The sequence below is a fragment of the Mustela nigripes genome, chromosome 1 (assembly GCF_022355385.1).
Source record: "Mustela nigripes isolate SB6536 chromosome 1, MUSNIG.SB6536, whole genome shotgun sequence".
In the NCBI taxonomy this organism is placed as follows: domain Eukaryota; kingdom Metazoa; phylum Chordata; class Mammalia; order Carnivora; family Mustelidae; genus Mustela; species Mustela nigripes.
In genome coordinates this window covers 183,775,115-183,796,168 of record NC_081557.1, presented here as the reverse complement: position 1 = coordinate 183,796,168, position 21,054 = coordinate 183,775,115, and the positions used below count along the sequence as shown (strand labels likewise).

General features: G+C 34.4%; 1 protein-coding gene across 1 annotated transcript in view; it reads right to left on the bottom strand.

Annotated features, from left to right (window-relative positions):
- The window catches only part of AFG2A (AFG2 AAA ATPase homolog A), a 327,091-nt gene that overhangs the window by 213,964 nt on the left and 92,073 nt on the right, over window positions 1–21,054 (bottom strand). The window contains exon 12 of the mRNA XM_059417577.1: window positions 377–503. Coding sequence (XP_059273560.1) covers window positions 377–503 — 127 coding nt within the window. The remainder of the gene's footprint in view (window positions 1–376; window positions 504–21,054) is intronic.

Here is a 21,054-nt window from a genome sequence, read left to right as displayed (position 1 = left end):
GTTAATCATAACTTCAGTCTGACTTATTCTAAATACCCAGAAATTTACATTAATATGACTGAAAATGTTAAAAACTTCTCAAAAATAAATCAGATACATAAACAAAGATTTTCAGAACTTCAATTCTCTGAAAGTTTGACACAACAACAAGGGGGGGGGGAACTGAAGGGGTTACAAAATAGTCTCATTAATACCAAACCATAAGCAATAAAAACACAGAAGCATTACTCTGTTCTTTATATCTCCTTTAGTTTAAGATTTTCGGGATCCTCTAAATGAAAAACTGATTTCAGAGTAATTTGGTAGAAAAAAACCCTAACATAATCAAATGACCCAGTTCTTGATTTTAAAACACTCACACTGTTTTGCTTCTTACCTTGTCTATCCTATCTGGGCGGTTAGTAGCTGCCAAAATTGTCACGTCCTTTAACTGTTCAACACCATCCATTTCCGTTAAGAGCTGAGCCAGAACACGGTCAGCTACATTCCCGGCACCTGAAGAACTGATTTTTAAAAACGGAGTTTTAAAACAACTCTATACCAATCACCAAGTACTTTATTACTTTTAAAAAACTATATATCCTATAACAAAAAAAATTATGTCTGTTTCACAATATAAAATGCCTGCTTCAGAATTCATTATTTGTTGAAATTACCATACCCCAAAACTAACTATATTCAAATCATTCCTTTTCCTCCTTCAACAGCCATGTTCATTTTCTCTCCAAGAATGAAATATAAAAGATCTGGGAAGTAAGATAAGTAAGATATAAGATCATTTAAAGCAATTCATCAAATACATAGAAAACTGTGTAATTTAATCAATATTTACTTTTTATATGGCAACTGGGAATAAAGAAACTAAATAAAATAAAAACCCATTCTTCACATGAAGTTTAAAGCCCATACAAAACAAAAAAACTCTACACTCTTTATCCATACACAACACACAGGATACTTCTGATGTATCTTGATATTTTAAAATATTAATATTTTTAAGCACATCATCAGGTAGGTAGTGATCACAATCCCCATATGTGGAGAAGCAGGCAAAGAAAGGTATGTTATTGTGTTCCTTTTGTTAATGTATCAGGTCAAATACAAAGCTACTACTAGACATACTATAATTAATTAAATATAATAATTAAATTATAATTTAATCACATTTCCTTTGACAAAAAAATCCAAAACAAAACCGAATATTGATTATTAATAAGGAAATTCAACAGGTCTTACCAATGAACAAAACCCTTATATTACATAGTCAAGGTCCTATAATAACAATTCTTATTAGCAGCAGGTAGGATTTACTAAGAACTGTTGAGTATTGAGAAATATGTAATAAACATATACATACAAGTAATACATGTAATAAACCTGAGTGGAAAATTACAGAGTTTAGCAACATTGTAAGAGTATTAAACATACAAATTCAACCAGATATATGGGGTGAGGGGAAGAAGAGGAAAAAAGGATAGAAGGTACACACCTCTATCACCAGTGACAGAGCAAGTGTACCTTAGTATAACCATCATGTAACATATATAATTAGATAATTAGGATCTCTAACAGAATGTAGATCTCAGCATGCATTACAAGTTCAAAAACTTGATGTAGTATATACATAGGAGAGTAGCCTCTAACTCAACATCAATCAAACACATATGAGGTTGTTATGTAAATCACACTGTCAATTAAATTAAATAGTTCTTCCCCATGTCTAAAAAGTTTGGGACCAAGGAATACCAGAGAGGCCACTGAGATTTATTTTGGCTAGCCCTAATTCTTGCAAGTAACTAATTGGCAAGTGCATGGATTTGCTAATCTGATTATAAGAATAAACTTTGAACATTCTGAATAAGTGGATTAATATCCTCCGTAATAAAACTTTTCCACATGAGAGTTTACCAGATAGAAACACTGTTAGCAAAAGCTCTAAGGTCACCTTCATTATGACTACAAGCATTTAAATATTTAAGGCTACCACCAGATTACATCTAAAGCCTTTAAATGAATCTACTATGCTAATTAGTTATGATCCTATCTATATTTTCAGACACTAAGAAAGGTCACATTGAACACGTTTTGGTAGAGTCAAGGTGGGCTGTCCAGGGAGATGGTTTCTAAACTTGAAAACTGAGTGAGGACCAAACAGGTAAAAGGAAAGAGAGAACACAGAATACTGAAAATAGAAATCAGTTCAGAATAGATGGGCACAGAAGTTAAGGTGAAAAATGCAAAAGATAACTACAGAAAGATAAATCAAGGCTAGATAATAGGCTTTGTTTTTGAAATCACTGAGTTTGGATTTTATCCTAACTTAAATGGAATGTTTCACCTAGAGACATGACAAAACCAGATTCATGTTTTTGAGGACCACTACAGCGACAGTATGGAGAACAGATTATAAAAAGGCAATACTGGTCTGTTTTCCAGTCCAGTAACAACTCTTCTTAGACCCTTCTGGAACATGAAATCACACATGTCTTCATTTGTTCAGGCCACTATTACAAAATATCATAGACTAGGTGGCTTATACACAATAGAAATTTGGGGCACCTGGGTGGCTCAGTCATTAAGCACCTGTCTGCCTTCGGCTCGTGTAGGGTTCTGGGTCCTGGAACTGAACCCCACATAAGGCTCCCAATTCAGCAGGGAGTCTGCTTCTCCCTTTCCCACTCCCCCTGCTTATAGTTCCCTCTCTCACTGTCTCTCCCTCTGTCAAATTAATAAAATCTAAAACAACAACAACAACAACAAACAATAGAAATTTATTTCTGTCTGGATACTGGGAAGTCCAAGATCAAGGCGCTAGCATGGTTTTAAGAGAGGGGTCTTTTCCTAGCTCATAACTGACACCTTTTCACATCCTCACATAAAGATGGTGGGTGAGCTCTGTGAGGCCTCTTTTTATAAAGACACAAATCCTATTCACCAGATCTCCACCTTCATGACCTAAGCACCTCCCAAAGGCTCTACCACTTAGGATTGAATGTGGGGAGGACACAAATATTTAGACCATAGAAATAAGACAAACCACTGTCCAGGCATCTGGGTGGCTCAATGGGTTAAGCCTCTGCCTTAGGCTCAGGTCATGATCTCAGGGTCCTGGGATTGAGCCCTGCATCAGGCTCTCTGCTAAGCAGGGAGCCTGCTTCCCCCCCTCTCTCTGCCTGCCTTTCTGCCTACTTGTGATCTTTCTCTCTGTCAAATAAATAAATAAAATCTTAAAAAAAAAAAAAAAAAAGATAAACCACTGCCCCCAAACTGGAAAGACGGACAAGCTGAATACAAAGAAACCAATGAGTAGGAACCTCCACAGGAACCAGTGCTGGGGTAAGGGTACTGTAAATGTAAGGGTAAGGAAATGTAAATGATGAATTTCTGGAGGCAGTGAGGGCAAGTCTGAGAATTAAACAATCCAGAAGACACAATCACTGAGGGACTCTTACATTTTTTGTGAGTTTACCTCCAGAAGCCATACCAGGTTCTCACAATGAAGACCTGAGGAAAATCTTGTGCATGCAGAAGGAGGAAGGGAAAAGTAGCTATTTTAAAATATGCCAGAATAGTCTGTACTTCTGAACAAGTCCTGCTTTCAAGAGAAGCTATTTTACCAGAGCCTAAACTATGATAAGTTTATCAGAGCCCAACTGAGGTAGAGGAAGAGATATACCCAACTCTAGCCCTCTCAAGCCATCTTGTATTACTTTAAGGGAAGGTGGGTTACTAAAAAGCAATTGCAAACTTCACGGTCCAGTAATACAGACTAACTAAAAGACTACAATGTAATCACAGGACCAAAGAACGCCTGGCCTCTTATACTCTTACTACTACATTACCAAAGGCCTACTTAACATAGTTCCTTTTATGCAGTATTATTATGTCCATTTACATGTGACAAAAATAAATAAAATCAAAACCATTACAAAAAACCAAAATAAAACAAAATCAAAACCATTACAAGGCATACTAATAGACAAACCAAACACAATTTGAAGAAGCTGAATGAACATCAACGAACCAGAGAACCAGCAAAAATGCTAAAATCAGACCAGGATTTTTTTTTTTTTAAAGATTTTATTTATTTGACAGAGAGATCATAAGTAGGCAGAGAGGCAGACAGAGAGAGAGGGGAAGCAGGCTCCCTGCTAAGCAGAGAGCACAATGCCAGGCTTGATCCCAGAACCCTGAGACCGTGACCTGAGCTTTACCCAGCTTTACCCAGTGAGCCACCAGGATTTTTTTTTAAACTATGATTAATATGCTAAGGGTTCTAAAAGACAAAGGAGACAACATGAGAGAAAGGGGCAACATAGTGATGGATATTCTAAGACTCAAAAAGAAATGGCAGAAATCAAGACACTAGAGCAGAAATAAAAAATACCTTTGATGGGCTCATTAGACTAGACATGGCTGAGGAAAAAATGTCTGAGCTTAATTATTTGTCAATAAAAACTTCCAAAATGAAAAAGCAAAGAGAAAAAAAGACTGAAGAGAAAAAAGACAGAAGAAAAAACAAACAAACAAAAAAACTAAAGAATTTCCAAGAATTATGGAAACTATAAAAGGTGTAAAATATGTTTGAATGAAATACCAGAAGGAGAAAAGATAATGGAATAGAAGAAATATTTGAAGTAATAATGATTGAGAATTTCCCCAAATTAATGTCTGACACCAAAATACAGATCCAGGAAGCCCAGAGAACATCAAGTAGGACACCTGGCAAAAAATTACCTCTAGGCACATCATATTCAAACTACAGAAAAGCAAAGGAAAAAAAAAATCTTGAAAGAAGCCAGAGGAACAGTACAGTTTCACATTACAGGTGCAAAAAATAGGAAATATATTAGATAACTCCTCAACAACCATGTAACCAAGGAGAATAGAGTGAAATACTTAAAGTGTTGAGAGAGAGAAAAAACACCTACCTAAATTCGTGTATTCTGGGAAATTATCTTTCAGAATTGAAGGAGAAATAAAGACTTCCTCAAACAAAAATTGAGGGAATTTGTTGTTAGTCGACCTGCCTTGCAAGAAATGTTTTAAAAAGTTGTTCCAGGTGGGGCATTTAGTTGGCTCAGTCAGTTAAATGTCCTACTCTTGATTTTGGCTCAGGTCATGATCTCAGGGTTTTGAAATTGGGACCAATCTCACGTAGAGAGTCTGCTGGAGTTTCTCTCTCTCTCTCTTTCTCTGAACCTCTCCACCATTTACACTTTCTCTTTCTCTAAAACAAATAAATCTCAAAAAGTTACTTCAGGAAAAGGAAAATGATATAGGTTGAAACTTTAATCTATATAAAAAGAGAGCACTAGAGAGGAATAAGTGAAGACAAAATAAAAACTTCAACTTTCTTATCCTTGATTGATCTAACAGATAATAATTTGTCCAAAATAATGGTAAGAACAATGTAGCCAATGACTACAGTATATGTATAACTGAAATGAATGACAGAAATGATCTAAGGGACTAGAGAGAGAAATTCAAATTTTGGTTATTATAAAGTACCACCTGTGAAGCAGAAGAGTTATTTGAAAGTGCATGCAGATTAGTTGTAAATGTATATTGCAAACTCCAGGGCAATCAATGAAAAAAGGGAAAAAATAGAAATATACATTTCATACACCAAGAAAGGAGAGGAAATGGAATCATAAAATGATCAGTTAAAATCAGAAAAGGCGGGGTGCCTGGGTGGCTCAGTTGGTTGAGCAACTGCCTTTGGTTCAAGTCACGGTCCCGGAGTCCCGGGATGGAGTCCCGCATCAGGCTCCCAGCTCCATGGGGAGTCTGCTTCTCCCTCTGACCTTCTCGCCTCTCATGCTCTCTCTCACTGTCTCTCTCTCAAATAAATAAATAAAATCTAATCTTTAAAAAAAAAAAAAAAAAAAAAAAGAAGCACCTGGGTGGCTCAGTGGTTTAAGCCCCTGCCTTCAGCTCAGGTGGTGATCTCAGGGTCCTGGGATCGAGCCCCACATCGGGCTCTCTGCTCAGCAGGGAGTCTGCTTCCCCCTCTCTCTCTACCTGCCTCTCTGCCTACTTGTGATCTCTGTCTTTCTGTTAAATAAATAAATAAAATCTTTAAAAAAAAAAAAAATAAATAAATAAATAAATAAATAAAATCTTTTAAAAAAAAATCAGAAAAGGCAGAAAAATAGTCAAAGACAAAAAAAGGAACAAAGAACAAGGAATAGAAGGCAGTAACAAATACGGTAGTATTAATACAACTATATAATAATCAATTTAAAACATCAATGGTCTAAACCCACCAGTTAAGACAGACATTGTCACAGAGGATCAAAGAACAAGACCCAACTATATACTGAGGACAAAAAATCCACTCTAAATATAAAGATATATAGAGAAGTAAAGGGATGGAGAAAGATGCACAATTACTTCTAACTAATCAAAATAAAGCTAGAGTAGGTATATTAATTTCAAACAAAGCAGACTTCAGACCAAGAAAAATTATTAGGGATAAAGAGAGGTATTACTAACGATAAAGGGGTCAATACTCCAAGAGGACATTAACAATCTTTAATATGCATCACCTAATAGTAGGGGGTCAAAATATGTGAGGAAAAAATTGATAGAATAGCAAGAAGAAAGAAACAAATTCACTCACAGAGTTGGAAATCTGAACACTGCTCCAGCAGAAATGGACAGATCTAACAGGCAGAAAATCAGTAAGAACACAGGTGAACTCAACAACACCATCAACCAACTGGATATAATTGCTATCCAAATGCCACTTAATCCAACAATAGTAGAATACACATTCATCTCAAGATCATATCGAGTATTGATCAAGACAGACTACATTCTAGGCCATAAAATCTACCTTAACAAATTATAAAAAATAGAAATCATACAATGTGTGCTATCAGACCACAGTGAAATTAAACTAGAAACCAACAGCGGAAAGACATTTGGAAAATAAGAAAACACATGGAGATTAAAAAACATACTCCGGGGCACCTGGGTGGCTCAGTGGGTTAAAGCCTCTGCTTTCGGCTCAGGTCATGATCCTAGGGTCCTGGGATAGAGCCCCACATCAGACTCTCTACTCAGCAGGGAGCCTGCTTCCCCCTCTCTCTCTGCCTGCCTCTATACCTACTTGTGATCTCTGTCTGTCAAAACAACAACAACAACAACAACAACAAAAAACCACACTCCTGAATAATACATGAGTCTCAACAGAAATTTTTAAAAAAATAGTTTGAACTAAATGAAAATGAAAATACAACTAATCAAAATTCGTGGAATGTGGTAATAAAAGTAGTGCTTAATAAGAAATTTATAGCACTGAATGTATATATTAGGAAAAAAGAAAGACCTAAAGGCAATCATCTAAGCTTCTACCTCAGGAAACTAAAAAAAAGAGCAAACTAAATCCAATGAAAATACAAGAAAAAAATATACAAAAATTAGAGCACAAATAAAATTGGTAATAGTAAGTCAAGAGAGAAAAATCAACAAAAGCAAAAGCTCATTCTTTGAAAAGATCAATAAAAATGATAAGCTTGTAGTCAGGATAACTAAAAACAAGAACAACAACAAAAAAAAAATAGCAAAAAAAAAGAGAACACACAGATTACTAATACCAGATATGAAAGAAAGGATATTGCTGCAGGTCCCAAGGACCTTAAAAGCTTAATAATGGATTTCCAGTTGACACTTAAACATGGGTTTGAACTGTGCAGGTCCACTTATATGACAATTCCTTTTTGATAAATACACTTCAGTACTTTAAATGTATGTTCTCTTCCTTCTGATCTTCTTAAGATTTTTTCTCTACCTTACATTATTGTAAGAATACAGTATATAATACATATACAAAGTATGTGTTAATTGACTGTTTCTGTTACCAGGAAGGCTTCTGGTCAATAGTAGACTATTAGTAGTTACTTTTTTGGGAAGTCAAAGTTATATGTAGATTTTTAACTGCATAGGGGGTCAGCAACCCAAACCCCCACATTATTTAAGAGTAAACTACATTATGAAATATAATACAAAAAATTTTTATAGCCACATACTTGATAATCTAGATGAAATGAGAATCTGCCAAAATCCACACGAGAACAACAATCTCAATACGCTTATACCAAATAAAGAAAATGAATCAAGAATTAATAATCTTCTAAACAGAAAGAATCAGACCCAGATGAGTTTATAGTAAATTCTAGCAAGCATTTAAGGAAGAAATTTTACCAATTTTCTACAATTTCTATTAGAAGATAGAAGTAAAGGGAATACTTGCTAAATCATTCTATGAGAGTACCATTATCCTAATACCAAAACCAAAGACATTGTAAGAAAATTGCAGACCAATAACTCTATAAACATGTAAAATATTAGCAAACTGAACTGAGCAAAGTATAATAAGTATGTATAATTCAATGATGTGTAAAAAATTTATATATTGTGATGAAGTGGAATCACTGGTTCAACATTCAAAAACCAATGAACATAATCTATCATATCAACAGGCTAAAAGAAAATATAATCATATAATCCTATCAACAGATGTAGAAAAAGCATTTGACAAAATCCAACACCCAGTCTGTGCATGACAAAAACTCTCCACAAAGTGGTTTAGAAGGAACATACCTCAACATAATAAAAACCATATATGAAAACCCCACAGCTAACATCATACTCAATGGTGAAAAACTAAGAGGCTTTCCTCTAGGTCAGGATCAAGACAAGGATGTCCATTCCTGCCAGTTTTATTTAACACAGTGCTCAAAATCCTAGCCACAGCAGTCCACAAGAATTACAAGACATCCATATTGATAAGTAAGAAGTTAAACTGTCACTATCTGCATGACATGATACTATACATAGAAAACCGTAAAGACATCACCAAAAAACTATTAGAATAAATGAATTCAGTAAAATTGCAGGATAAATTATTAATTATAATTATTAAATTAAATTAAAAATTAATACACAGAAATTGGTTGAATTTCTATACACTAATAACAAAGTAGTAGAAAGGGAAATAAATGATTACATTTGTAATTGTATCAAAAAGAATAAAATACCTAGAAATAAACTTAACCAAGGAGGTAAAAGACCTGTACTCTGATGAAAGAAATTGAAAACACAAATAGAAAGGTTTTTTATGTTCATGGACTGGAAAAACAAGTATTATTAAAATGTTCATACTACCAAAAACAATCTACAGATTTCATGCAATTGCTACCAAAACACAAACAGCATTTTTCACAGAATTAGGACAAATAATCCTAAAATTTCTGTGGAACCACAGAAACCCTAAATACCTAAGGAAATCTTAAGAAGGAAGAATAAAGCTGGAGGTATCGCAATTCCAGATTTTAAGATATACTATAAAGCTGCAGGAATCAAAACAACACAGTACTAGCACAAAAACTGACACATAAACCAATAAAACAGAACAAATAAACCTATGTTTACACAGTCAAGTAATCTATGACTGAAGAAGCAAGAATATACAATGGAAAAAAATCTCTTCAATAAATGGTGCTGGGTAAACCGGAAAAAAAAAAAAAACATGCAAAAGAATGAAATGATGACTTTCTTACACTATACAAATAAAATTGAAGCAGATTAAAGATCTAAATGTAAAACCTAAAACCGTAACACTCCTAGAAAAAAAAATAAGAGGTAACTTCTTTGACATTGGCCATAGCAATTTATTTCTAGGTATCTCTCTTAAGGCGAGGGAGATGAAAGCAAAAGTAAACTACTGAGACTACATCAAAATAAAAAGCTTTTGCACAGTGAAGGAAACTATGAACAAACAAAAAGGGAACTGAATGGGAGTTGATATTTGCAGATACTGAATGAAAGAAGATATGTGCAAATGATATTGCTGATAAGTGGTTATATCCAAAATATATAAATAATCTGAAACACTCAAACCCCAAAAACCACAAATAATCCAAATAAAAAATGGGCAAAGGACCTAAAATGACATTTTTCCTAAGAAGACATACAGATGGCCAATAGACATATAAAAAGATGCTCAACAGCACAAATCACCAGGGAAATGCAAATCAAAACCACACTGAGATATCAACTTCCACCTGTCAGAATGGCTAAAATCAAAAACAATAGAAAAAACAAATAGTGAGGATATCGATAAAAAGGAAACCTTGTGTGCACTGTGGATAGGAGTGTAAAATGGTATAACCACTGTGGTAAACAGTATAAAATTTCCTCAAAAAATTAAAAATAGAAATACCATTTGAGGGACACCTGGGTGGCTCAGTTGGTTAAGCAGCTGCCTTCGGCTCGGGTCATAATCCCAGCGTCCTGGGATCGAGTCCCACATCGGGCTCCTTGCTCAGCGGGGAGCCTGCTTCTCCCTCTGCCTCTGCCTGCCATTCTGTCTGCCTGTGCTCGCTCTCTCCCCCCTCTCTCTGATAAATAAAAAATCTTAAAAAAAAAAAAAATACCATTTGATTCAGTACCAGCAATTCCACTACTGGATATTTACCCAAAGGAAATGAAAATACTAATTTGAATATATATATACACCCCTATGTTTATTACAGCATTATTTACAACAGCCAAGATATGGAAACAACCCAAGTGATGTACATACACACGAAAACACACATACACATACACAACAGAATGTTACACCATCATGATAAAAGTAAGATCTTGCCATTTGTGACAACATAAATGGACCCCAGAAGGTATTATAAAAGTCAGAAAGACAAATATCATAGGATTTCACTTATACATGGAACCTAAAAACAAAACAAATGAATAAGCAAACAAATAAAAGGCAGAAATAGACCCAAAAATACAGAGAATAAATTAATGGTTGCTGGGGAAAAGGGAGTCAGGCAAGATGGGTAAAGAAGAGTAGATGAAGAGAGGGGGCTTCTAGTTATGGAATGAATACGCAATGGAAATGAAAGGTAAAACACAAGGAATATAATCAATGGTATTAAAATAGCACTGTATGATGACAGACAGTAGCTACACTTGTGGACAGTATAGCGTAATGTATAAAACTTCTAGAATTACTATGTTATATATCTTAAGCTAATTTAACATTGTATGTCAACTATACTTCAATAAAAAAACATATAAAAATATCCAACACCCAGTCATGATACAAAGTCAGCTAACTAATAATAAAGAGAACTACTTCAACTTGATAAAAAAAAAAAATACCTACGAAAAAACTATACCATCATACTTAGTGCTGAGAAACAAAAAACTTTCCCACTAATAACAGGAATGAGACAAAGATGTTCCTTCTCACCATTATTCTTCAACAATGTACTACAAATCCCATATAGTGCAAGAAGACAAGAAAAGGCAAGAAATTGTATCCATATTGGGAAGGAATAAATAAAGCTGTGTTTGTCTGAAGATGAAACGCCTGTCTATATAGAAAATTATGCATCAACCAAAAACTCTTGCCAATAAGAGTTTATTCCCTCAAGGACTTTAGGATCTAGAAGGCAGAAAGAAAACATCATGTTTACTTTCTTCTCCAAAATAAAAAACACAGAATAGATCCTCAAAGACTGACTCAAGAACTATAGATTTTATGTTATTAATGTAAATCAAGAATTTGAATAGAATATATGAAACTAAATAAAACTAGAGTAAGATGACTACTTACCCTATCAGTAATAAAGTGGTTCTAACTATAACCATGAATAATCATACTACATAGAACATTTAGAATCCTTTCTAGAAAAACAAGAGCAATCTCATAACTATCAGTGTTAGATTTAGGCAGGGCTACCACTGAATTTGAATACCACTCAATACAGACTTTCATTAGTGGAATATTTGAGAAGAAAATTAAAACAATTATGTTAGAGGATAGGAAAATGAGTTATTTTAACAAAAAATATAGATTATTACTAAACATATAGATTTTAACTTCTCAAATCTTTTAAAATGAAAAATTTGAATACAATCCAAAATATACTTGAATTTTCATCATATAATTCAAAAAAAATTTCAGTACATTATAGCTTTGGATTAATGTTGTGAACACAAATTGCTATACAAATTAACAGATTTAAAGCTGAAACAATAGTATACATCAGCTTCATTATAAGCAGATTTTACATGAAAGTTACAAGTAAAAACACATTTAAACATTTTTCATTTTGAATCTAAATTTAGGCTCACAGATTAGGAACAAAAATCAAGGAGCTTTTATTTATTTATTTATTTATTTATTTATTTATTTATTTAAGATTTTACTTATTTATCTGAGAGAGTGAGCAGAGAGAGAGAGAGCATGAGTGGAGAGGAGGGGCAGAGGGAAAGGGAGAAGCAGGCTCAATCCCAGGACCCTGGGATCATGACCTGAGCTGAAGGCAGACACTTAACCAGATGCTCCTCTAGAAGTTTTTCAAACACCATATTTAGATGCTGGAAGCCCATGACACACAACCACATTCTATTAACATAAACTAATCTAAATTTAATTTGAGAATGGATAAAAAATTTCACAAATAGAAAACCTGCCATTACCATCACTGCTTTAGACACTAAACTCAAGTATTAGGTATAGAGTCCAAATAAAAAAAAAATTAAACAAATGAGAGAAGCCCAAGACACCAATTATCAACAAAATCATAATATATATATTTCTTTTAGTTTTGTCTTAAGAAGAGGAGAGATGCTAGGGAGTTAGAATCTGTAAAACAATATTAAGTCAATATGTAATATAGAAAGGGATAGAACTGAGAAAGTAAAAATAAAAATTCCCAAGATTTGTCCAAGAAAGGTGGGGGGGAATTTCATCATCAGGGGCCTGGAATCCATAAGAAAAATTCAAATGAAAATTCTAAACCCCAAAACTATAAAAGCTGTAATTAAAAATTAAAAAGATGAGAGTAACAGGGGTGCCTGGCTCAGTGGGTTAAGCTGCTGCCTTCGGCTCAGGTCATGATCTCAGGGTCCTGGGATCGAGCTCCGCATTGGGCTCTCTCTGCTCAGTGGGGAGCCTGCTTCCCTCTCTCTCTCTCTCAGCCTGCCTCTCCATCTACTTGTGATTTCTCTCTGTCAAATAAAAAAAAAAAAAAAGAAAGAAAAGAAAAGAAAAGATGAGAGTAACAGATTAGACACAGGAGAACAGAGGATTCTTGAACTGGAGAACAGGCAAGTAGAAAATATCCAAACTGATGCACAAAGGAGAGGGGAAAAAAAGAATGAAAACAGTGTAACAGACATATGGAATCAAGTGGAAAACTAAGAAACAGAGAGTACCATATGAGACAGTTCCATAGAGAAAAAAGAGAATAAAATAAAAGCTCTATCTGACAAACTAAAACCTGAGAATTTCCCTAAGACTATCAAAAGGAATCAAAGAGATCAAGAGTGTACTCAGGATTCTCAAATACTGAAGCCAATACAATTATTCATAGCTTAAGATAACAGTCTATAGCCAAAATTTACAGTTAAGGTTTATTTCAAAGGTTTCTTTATAAAATGACCTCTACAATCAGCAGCTAATACTGAAAAAGGTACAAACAGGGTATTTCTCAGTCTTAAGTATCAATTCCACTAGTAATAGAAACTGTATTTGTTTGCATACATACGAATAACTGCTTACTCATTAAAAAATGTCAAGAATAGGGGCGCCTGGTTGGCTCAGTGGGTTAAAGCCTCTGCCTTCCGCTCGGGTCATGATCCCAGGACCCTAGGATGGAGCCCAGCATTGGGCTCTCTGCTCAGCAGGGAGCCTGCTTCCTCCTCCCTCTCTTTCTGCCTGCCTCTCTGCCTACTTGTGATCTCTATCTGTCAAATAAAATCTTTAAAAAAAAAAATGTCAAGAATAGATCCAAGTGTTCTAGGTCCAATTTTGCTTTTACATTCTTTACCTGATCCTGACAAGCCTAATGTGAACTTGTTTTAAAATGAATCATCTCATTAGGAAACCTATATACTTGGGAGGGAATTGGGATTTTTTTTTTTTTTTTTTTTTTTGATAAATAGTGGATACAACCACCTGAAAGAAAATGAACTGGGGAGAGGAAGAAATACAAAAAGATTTTTCTTTTTTGCCCTTTTTAAAGCAAAATTCAGAAAGAGTATGAATTATACTTTCTTCAAATAAATACCATGAAGATGATAACATCACTGGAACAATAACTATAGTTCTGGCTCCTCTATACACATCTTTAAAATTAAAAAAAAAAAATTAAGGGAGAAACAATTTTATATTTTGAAAAATTCCAAGCATAAGAGTACTTAAATAAGCTATAATCCATAAAAATAAAATCATAGGGCACCTGGGTGGCTCAGTGGGTTAAAGCCTCTGGCTTTGGCTCAGGTTGTGATCCCAGGTCCTGGGATCAAGCCCCACATTGGGTTCTCTGCTCAGCAGGAAGCCTGCTTCCTTTCCCTCTCCTGCCTGCCTCTCTGTCTACTTGTGATCTCTGTCTGTCAAATAAATAAATAAAATTAAAAAAAAATAAAATCACACAACACATTCGTTTTGTCAATATTCTGTTTAAAAAGTAAAAATCTCTTATAAAGATAGAGCTTGTAAGTTATGAAAACACTAAAACACTAAAATTATTAATACCTTCTTTTAGGCAAAGAAAAAGGAAAAAAAGAGGCTGGGAAAGGTAAGCAGATTTTTTTTTTTTTACTTTAAAACAATTTTAAAGTTTTAAACATTTAACCAGTTTAAACAATTTGTTTTGATAATTAAACATGCTTTAAACAATTAAAAAGATTTTTTTAACATAAGCCTTTTATACTTTCAATAAAATGTGTTGATATTATAGTAATAAATTTACCTACAGAACACAACTCTATGTTTATGGAAGAGCCAACTTCTTTCTGATGGATAGAGTAGACTCAGCACTGAGCCCAAAGCAGGGCTCCATCTCATGACCCTGAGATCACAACCTGAACCAAAACCAAGAGTCAAACGCTTTAACTGACTGTGCTACCCAGGAGCCCCACAAATGAATTGTTTTTAATAAGTCATTTCCAATACCACGTACTCTTAAACTGACTCATGTTAGACTAGTCTTTGAAAAAAAGTTCTAAAGAAAAACTATCATATTCCACTTTTGTAAACAATATTCCACATATTTAAAATTCTATCTATGTTGTCCAGCTGACAATAACTAATAAATAATTATTTAATTTAAAAATTAAACATCTGAAGAGTCTATCAAAATCAGAGATCTCTTAAGATTCCTTGCTCACCTTTTTGGGCTGACTTAAAAATAATCTCTTGAACAAGATCTCTGATTCCCATAAAAAAAAAAAAAACAAGCTCTTCTGTTCCTGATAAACCATTTGCTTGTAGCATTATTAAAGCTCAGTATATATTCTTTCCACACAGGCAGTTTATCTATGCCTTGCCTATAGCCTCAGGAATATGGAGAGTTCTGATGTCTCATAGAAGATGTGAGGGAAAACCTTCATAAGTAATTATAAAAAAATACCTACTGTCCATTTAATACCTCCCAGATACTGTATTAATAACAAATGACACATATTTAACTTGCTCTGTACCATGTAACCCATGGACTACTTTATTCATCCTAATAACAGCACTGTGAGGTAAATACTACTTTTATTCTCATTATATATAAGAAGAAAACTGAGGCACAGAGAGGTTGAGTAATTTGCCTAAGATTCCACAACTAGCAAATGGCAGGGGCAGGATCTGAACACATATGTACTTGATTCCAGAGTCTATACTCTTTCCATAATACTATAAAGCATAAATAACTTCAGAGTTTTGCAAACCAAATACACCAATGTGCCAAAGTGGTTGAAATACCTGTAACAGCTATCTTTTAAACCGTCACACAGTAAGGGAGATCTATTGATTACAGTTGAAAGAAAACACTTAATTGTACTGAAGAAATAGATGCCAATTTAAAATAAAGAACCACCAAAATTCAAAACCTGAAAGCAAAAACTAATGAATGTCAAGAATCAATAATGCCTTGAGTTTTCTAGCTTAAATCTATGCTGTCAGAGTGTGATCAATATTCAGCATGAGGCTGACAGTAAATAAGCTATTTTAGGTTCACAGGATATCCTATAAAAGTAGAGACATACATAGCTGTCCTTAGCTCTGTGAGCAGCATGTGCTCAGCATAACTGTAACTTTGTATAAACTGTTAACATAGAGAATGACATAAAAGTATGTATTTTTCCATTTTGCCATGACTCCCAGTAAAACTTCCAAGCTAACGAAGGCAATACTCATTACATCTGTATAGTCTGACTAAAATACAATGTTAGAGAAACAAGTGATTCTTAACCCCACAGTTCAATTTACTCATTGCCAAAAGCAGTTTTTTGAAGAAAATTTTTTTCACACTCCTGACATCCCCACATTATTATCATGAACATAATCCAATAAAATAAATAATAAGGAAAATTAACATATGTCAGCTCAAACTAATTTTCTGAAAAATGTGGTCTAATAACTGAAGCAGAGAAGATGCTTCTAAACATGCATCATTTCTTAGTGCCATTGATCTAGAAATGGTGACAAAGAAAATTACAATTCTGTAATTATAATGAATTATTTTTTTAAAGATTTTATTTAACTTCCACTTGTTAACATACAGCATAATATTAGTTTCAGATAAACAACACAGTGATTCAACACTGCCATACAACACCAGGTGCTCATCAGAACAAGTGCCCTCCTTAATCCCCCTCAAACACACACACACACACACACACACACACACACACACACACACACACACACCTGTCCCCCAACTCAACTGACTTTTGGGAACCATCAGTTTGTTCTCCACAGCCAAGAGTCTGTTTTTCGATTTGCCCTGCCTACTTTTCCTTTGCTCATTTGTTCTGTTTCTTAAATTCCACATATAAGTGAAATTATACAGTATTTGTCTTTCTCTGACTGACTTATTACACTTAGCATAATACTCTCTAGCTCCATCCATGTCCTTGCAAATGGCAAGATTTCATTCTTCTTATAGCTGAGTAATAATATTCCACTGTGTGTGTGTTGTGGGGGGGAGCTGTTTCCATAATTTGGCTACTGTAGACAATGCTGCTTTAAAGACTGGGGTGGATGTAGCCTTTGCAATTAGTATTTTTGTATTCTTTGGGTAAATAACTAGTACAACAATTTCTGGATCACATGGTAGTTCTATTTTTAACTTTTTGAGGAACCTCCATACTTTTTCCAGAGTGGCTGCACCAATGTTTGCGTTCCCACCAACAATGCAAGAGGGTTCCCCTTTTTCTACATCCTCACCAACACCTGTTCTTTCCTGTGTTGTTGATATTAGACTTTCTGACAAGTGTGAGTTGGTATCTCACTGCAGTTTTAATTTGCATTTCCCTGATAATGAGTGATACTGAGCACCTTTTCCTGTGTCTGTTGACCATCTATATGTCTTCTTTGGAAAAACATCTATTCATGTCCTCTGCCCATTTTTAACTGGATTATTCATTTGGGGGATGTTTAGTTTAACACATTCTTTACATATTTTAGATACTAACCCTTTATCAGACATATCATTCGCATATCTTCTCCTATGCCTTAGGTTGCCTTTTAGTTTTACTGTTTTCTTTGCTGTGCAGAAGGTTTTTATTTTGATGAAATCCCAATACTTTATTTTTGCTTTTGTTTCCCTCATCTCAGGAGACATATCTAGAAAGAATTTACTACAATCACTGTCAAAGAGGTTGTGGCCTGGGTTCACTCCTAGGAGCTTTATGATTTCAGATCTCAAATTTAGGTCTTAAATCCATTTTGAACTTCTTTTTATGTATGGTGTAAGAAAGCAGACCAGTTTCATTCTGCATGGTGCTATCCAGTTTTCCCAACAGCATTTGTTGAAGAGATGGTCTTTTTCCCATTGGATATTTTCCTGCTTTGTTGAAGATAAACTGACCATATATCTGTGGGTTCTTTTCTAGGTTTTCTATCCTATTGAATCTATGTGTCTATTTTTATGCCAGTACCATACTGTTTAGATTACTAACAGCTTTGTAATATAACTTGAAGTCTGGAATAGTGATGTCTCCAGGCTTGCTTTTATTTTTCAAGGTTGTTTTGGCTATTCAGGGTCTTCTGTGGTTCCATACAAATTTTAGGATTATTTGTTCTAGTTCTGTGAAAAATGCTGGTGGTATTTTGATAGGGACTGCATTAAATGTGTAGATGCTTTGGGCAGTATAGACATTTTCATAATATTTGTTTCCAATCCATGAGCATGAAATAACTTTCCAGTTTTTGTGACAACTTCAATTTCTTTATCAACGTTTTATAGTTTTCAGAGTATAGGTCTTTCACCTCTTTGGTTAGGTTTATTCCTAGGTTTTTGGTGCAGTTGTAAATGGGACTGATTCCTTAATTTCTCTTTCTCTTGCTTCGTTACTGTTGTATAGCATTACCCTGATATCAAAACCAGGTACAGAGACCACAAAAAAAGAGAACTACAGGCCAATATCCCTGATGAGCATAAATGCGAAAATTCTCAAGAAAATACTAACAAACCAAATCTGAGAATACATTAAAAAAATCATTCACCATGATCAAGTGGGATTTATTCCTGGTTGCATGGGTTATTCAACTGCTAATCAATCAACATGAAAAACCACGTTTTTTCATGAGGAAAACCCTCAACAAAGTAGGTTTACAGGGAACCTACCTCAACCTAATAAAGGCCAAATATGAAAAACCCACAACTAATTCCCATCTAAATGGGGAAAAACTGTGAGCATTTCCTCTATAGTCAGGAACAAGACTCCCTCACATCCACCCTCATCACTGTTATTTAACGTAGTACTGAAAGTCCTAGCCACAGCAATCAGACAACAACAACAAAAACAAATAAAGGCTCATCCAAATGAGCAAGGAAGAAGTAAAACTTTCACTACCTGCAGATGACATGACTCTCTATATAGAGAAAGATTCAACCAAAAAACTGATAAATGAACTCAGTTAAAGTCACAGGATATAATGAACTATTATATAACATGAAGTTTTAAAAATCATCCTGGTTAGTACTCATTGGGAAGGCTGCTTTGAATTGGGGAAAGAGTTTTGATATTCAATAAGCTTGGGTTCAAATGCCAGCTTTACCACTTATTTTTATGTGTAATCTTGTGGAAAAGGTACGTAAATCTCTCTGAACCTCAGTTTTCTCAAAACCTGGGTAGTAGGCTCATACCTTCCTCAAAATTAGATAAAATGTATAGAAGATCTAGTACAATGCTCAGCACAAAGAAAATATTAACATGGGATGCCTGGGTGGCTCAGTTGGTTAAGCAGCTGCCTTCGGCTCGGGTCATGATCCCAGCGTCCTGGGATCGAGTCCCACATCGGGCTCCTTGCTCGGCAGGGAGCCTGCTTCTCCCTCTGCCTCTGCCTGCCATTCTGTCTGCCTGTGCTTGCTCTCTCTCCCTCTCTCTGACAAATAAATAAAATCTTTAAAAAAAAAAAAAAGAAAGAAAGAAAATATTAACAGGCAGTAATTATAAACATTATCATTATTATAATTATCACTGTTATAATTGGCTTAACAAAGAAATCTCTAACTTTTTACCATTACCTTAACAAATAAACTAAATAGGAGTGTATGGTATATAAACGGTTGCTGACACCATTGGTAGAAGATTTTCAGAAGTTAGTACAGCACACGTCAGTACATACATCCAGATTCATACTGCCAATTCCCTACCTAGATTTACTTACAACATGGTAGAAAGTTATCAAAATTCCTTAATTTTGCCATGAAAACCATCAACATAATACTAAGACAAGAACTACTCTTCTGGAGCTCTTCATAACTATTTGGCATGCCAAAGCCAGTAACTGTAATAAACTAAACTAAGGTTCTTTCTTTCTGTAAGACATATTAGTAGGAGATTGCTGTACATTGGTACTTAGAGTTCTTTACATTTTAATGTTAACTATGTATTAGCTGTTCAAATGTAATAGTAGCTTGGGCTCCTTGGAGTCCTCAAGGAATGATTTGAGTAGCTAAAACTTCCAGATAAGAGATTTTTAGACTTCTCAGATTTTTTAAATGATTTTTTTAAAAAAATGAAAAACCTTCTAAAATTTCTAAAACAGAGAAATATAATACACTTATAGGATTGTTCACAGATACAGAAATGCTTGGATCAAGAAACACACTAATTAGAAGAAAATCTCTACTTGTTTGATTTCTTGGATCTATACCAAAAGAAGTTCTCATCTGTTTTTTTTTTTTTTTTTTTCCCTGCCCTCTTTTGTCTTTTAAATGAACTTTTGTTTTTTTTGTGTGGAGGGGTATGGATACTGATTCAGGATCTTCATTTATATGCTCTAAGTATAGCTACAGACACCTAGGATTTGGTACCCAAAGACTTGGGTGCTTGCTTGAAAAAATCTTGATTAAAGTAAGTTGAACTACAATAAAATAAGTCTTACTGAATAGCTGTCTGGGTAGAGGGTAACTTGGTGACCGTTCTATAAAATTAATTAGTATACCAAGGAAGGCAAGAATCTTTCTCAAAATATCTCCTCACTTAACCTAAAAAATAAAATTTTCATTATTATTGCTATCCTTTGTTATCATTTGATTACTTTGCAACAGGTACATTATAAAGAATATGTATCATTCCGTATCCTTAGCACAACTGACAACGTTTGGTGAGCCCACACCCACTTTCAGACTTAGTATGTATAAAAACTACTGAGTTTTTTTGAAAAAAGTATTACTTAGCACTTAATTTATTTCTTTTTAGAGCTCTTTGACAGGTGAATGAATATATTCCAAAGCTTACAAATGATTCTTTATAATGAAAATGATGGTGCTTCTATGAACATAAGACAGGTGAGAAAATTCTGAAAGACAGTCTTAGTATTTAATTTTAAAAGAAAATTGGTTCACAAAGGACACTAAAATATATTGAAGTCAGACTCCACTAACAACCAAGTGAACATAATCTGTAGTTTCTCTAAGCCTTCATTCCTTTATTCAAAAAATAAACGTCTGGGTGCTTCTTTGCTAGGCACTGTGCTAGACATCTGAGATAAGATCATGAAGATATTATTGTTCCTTTGAG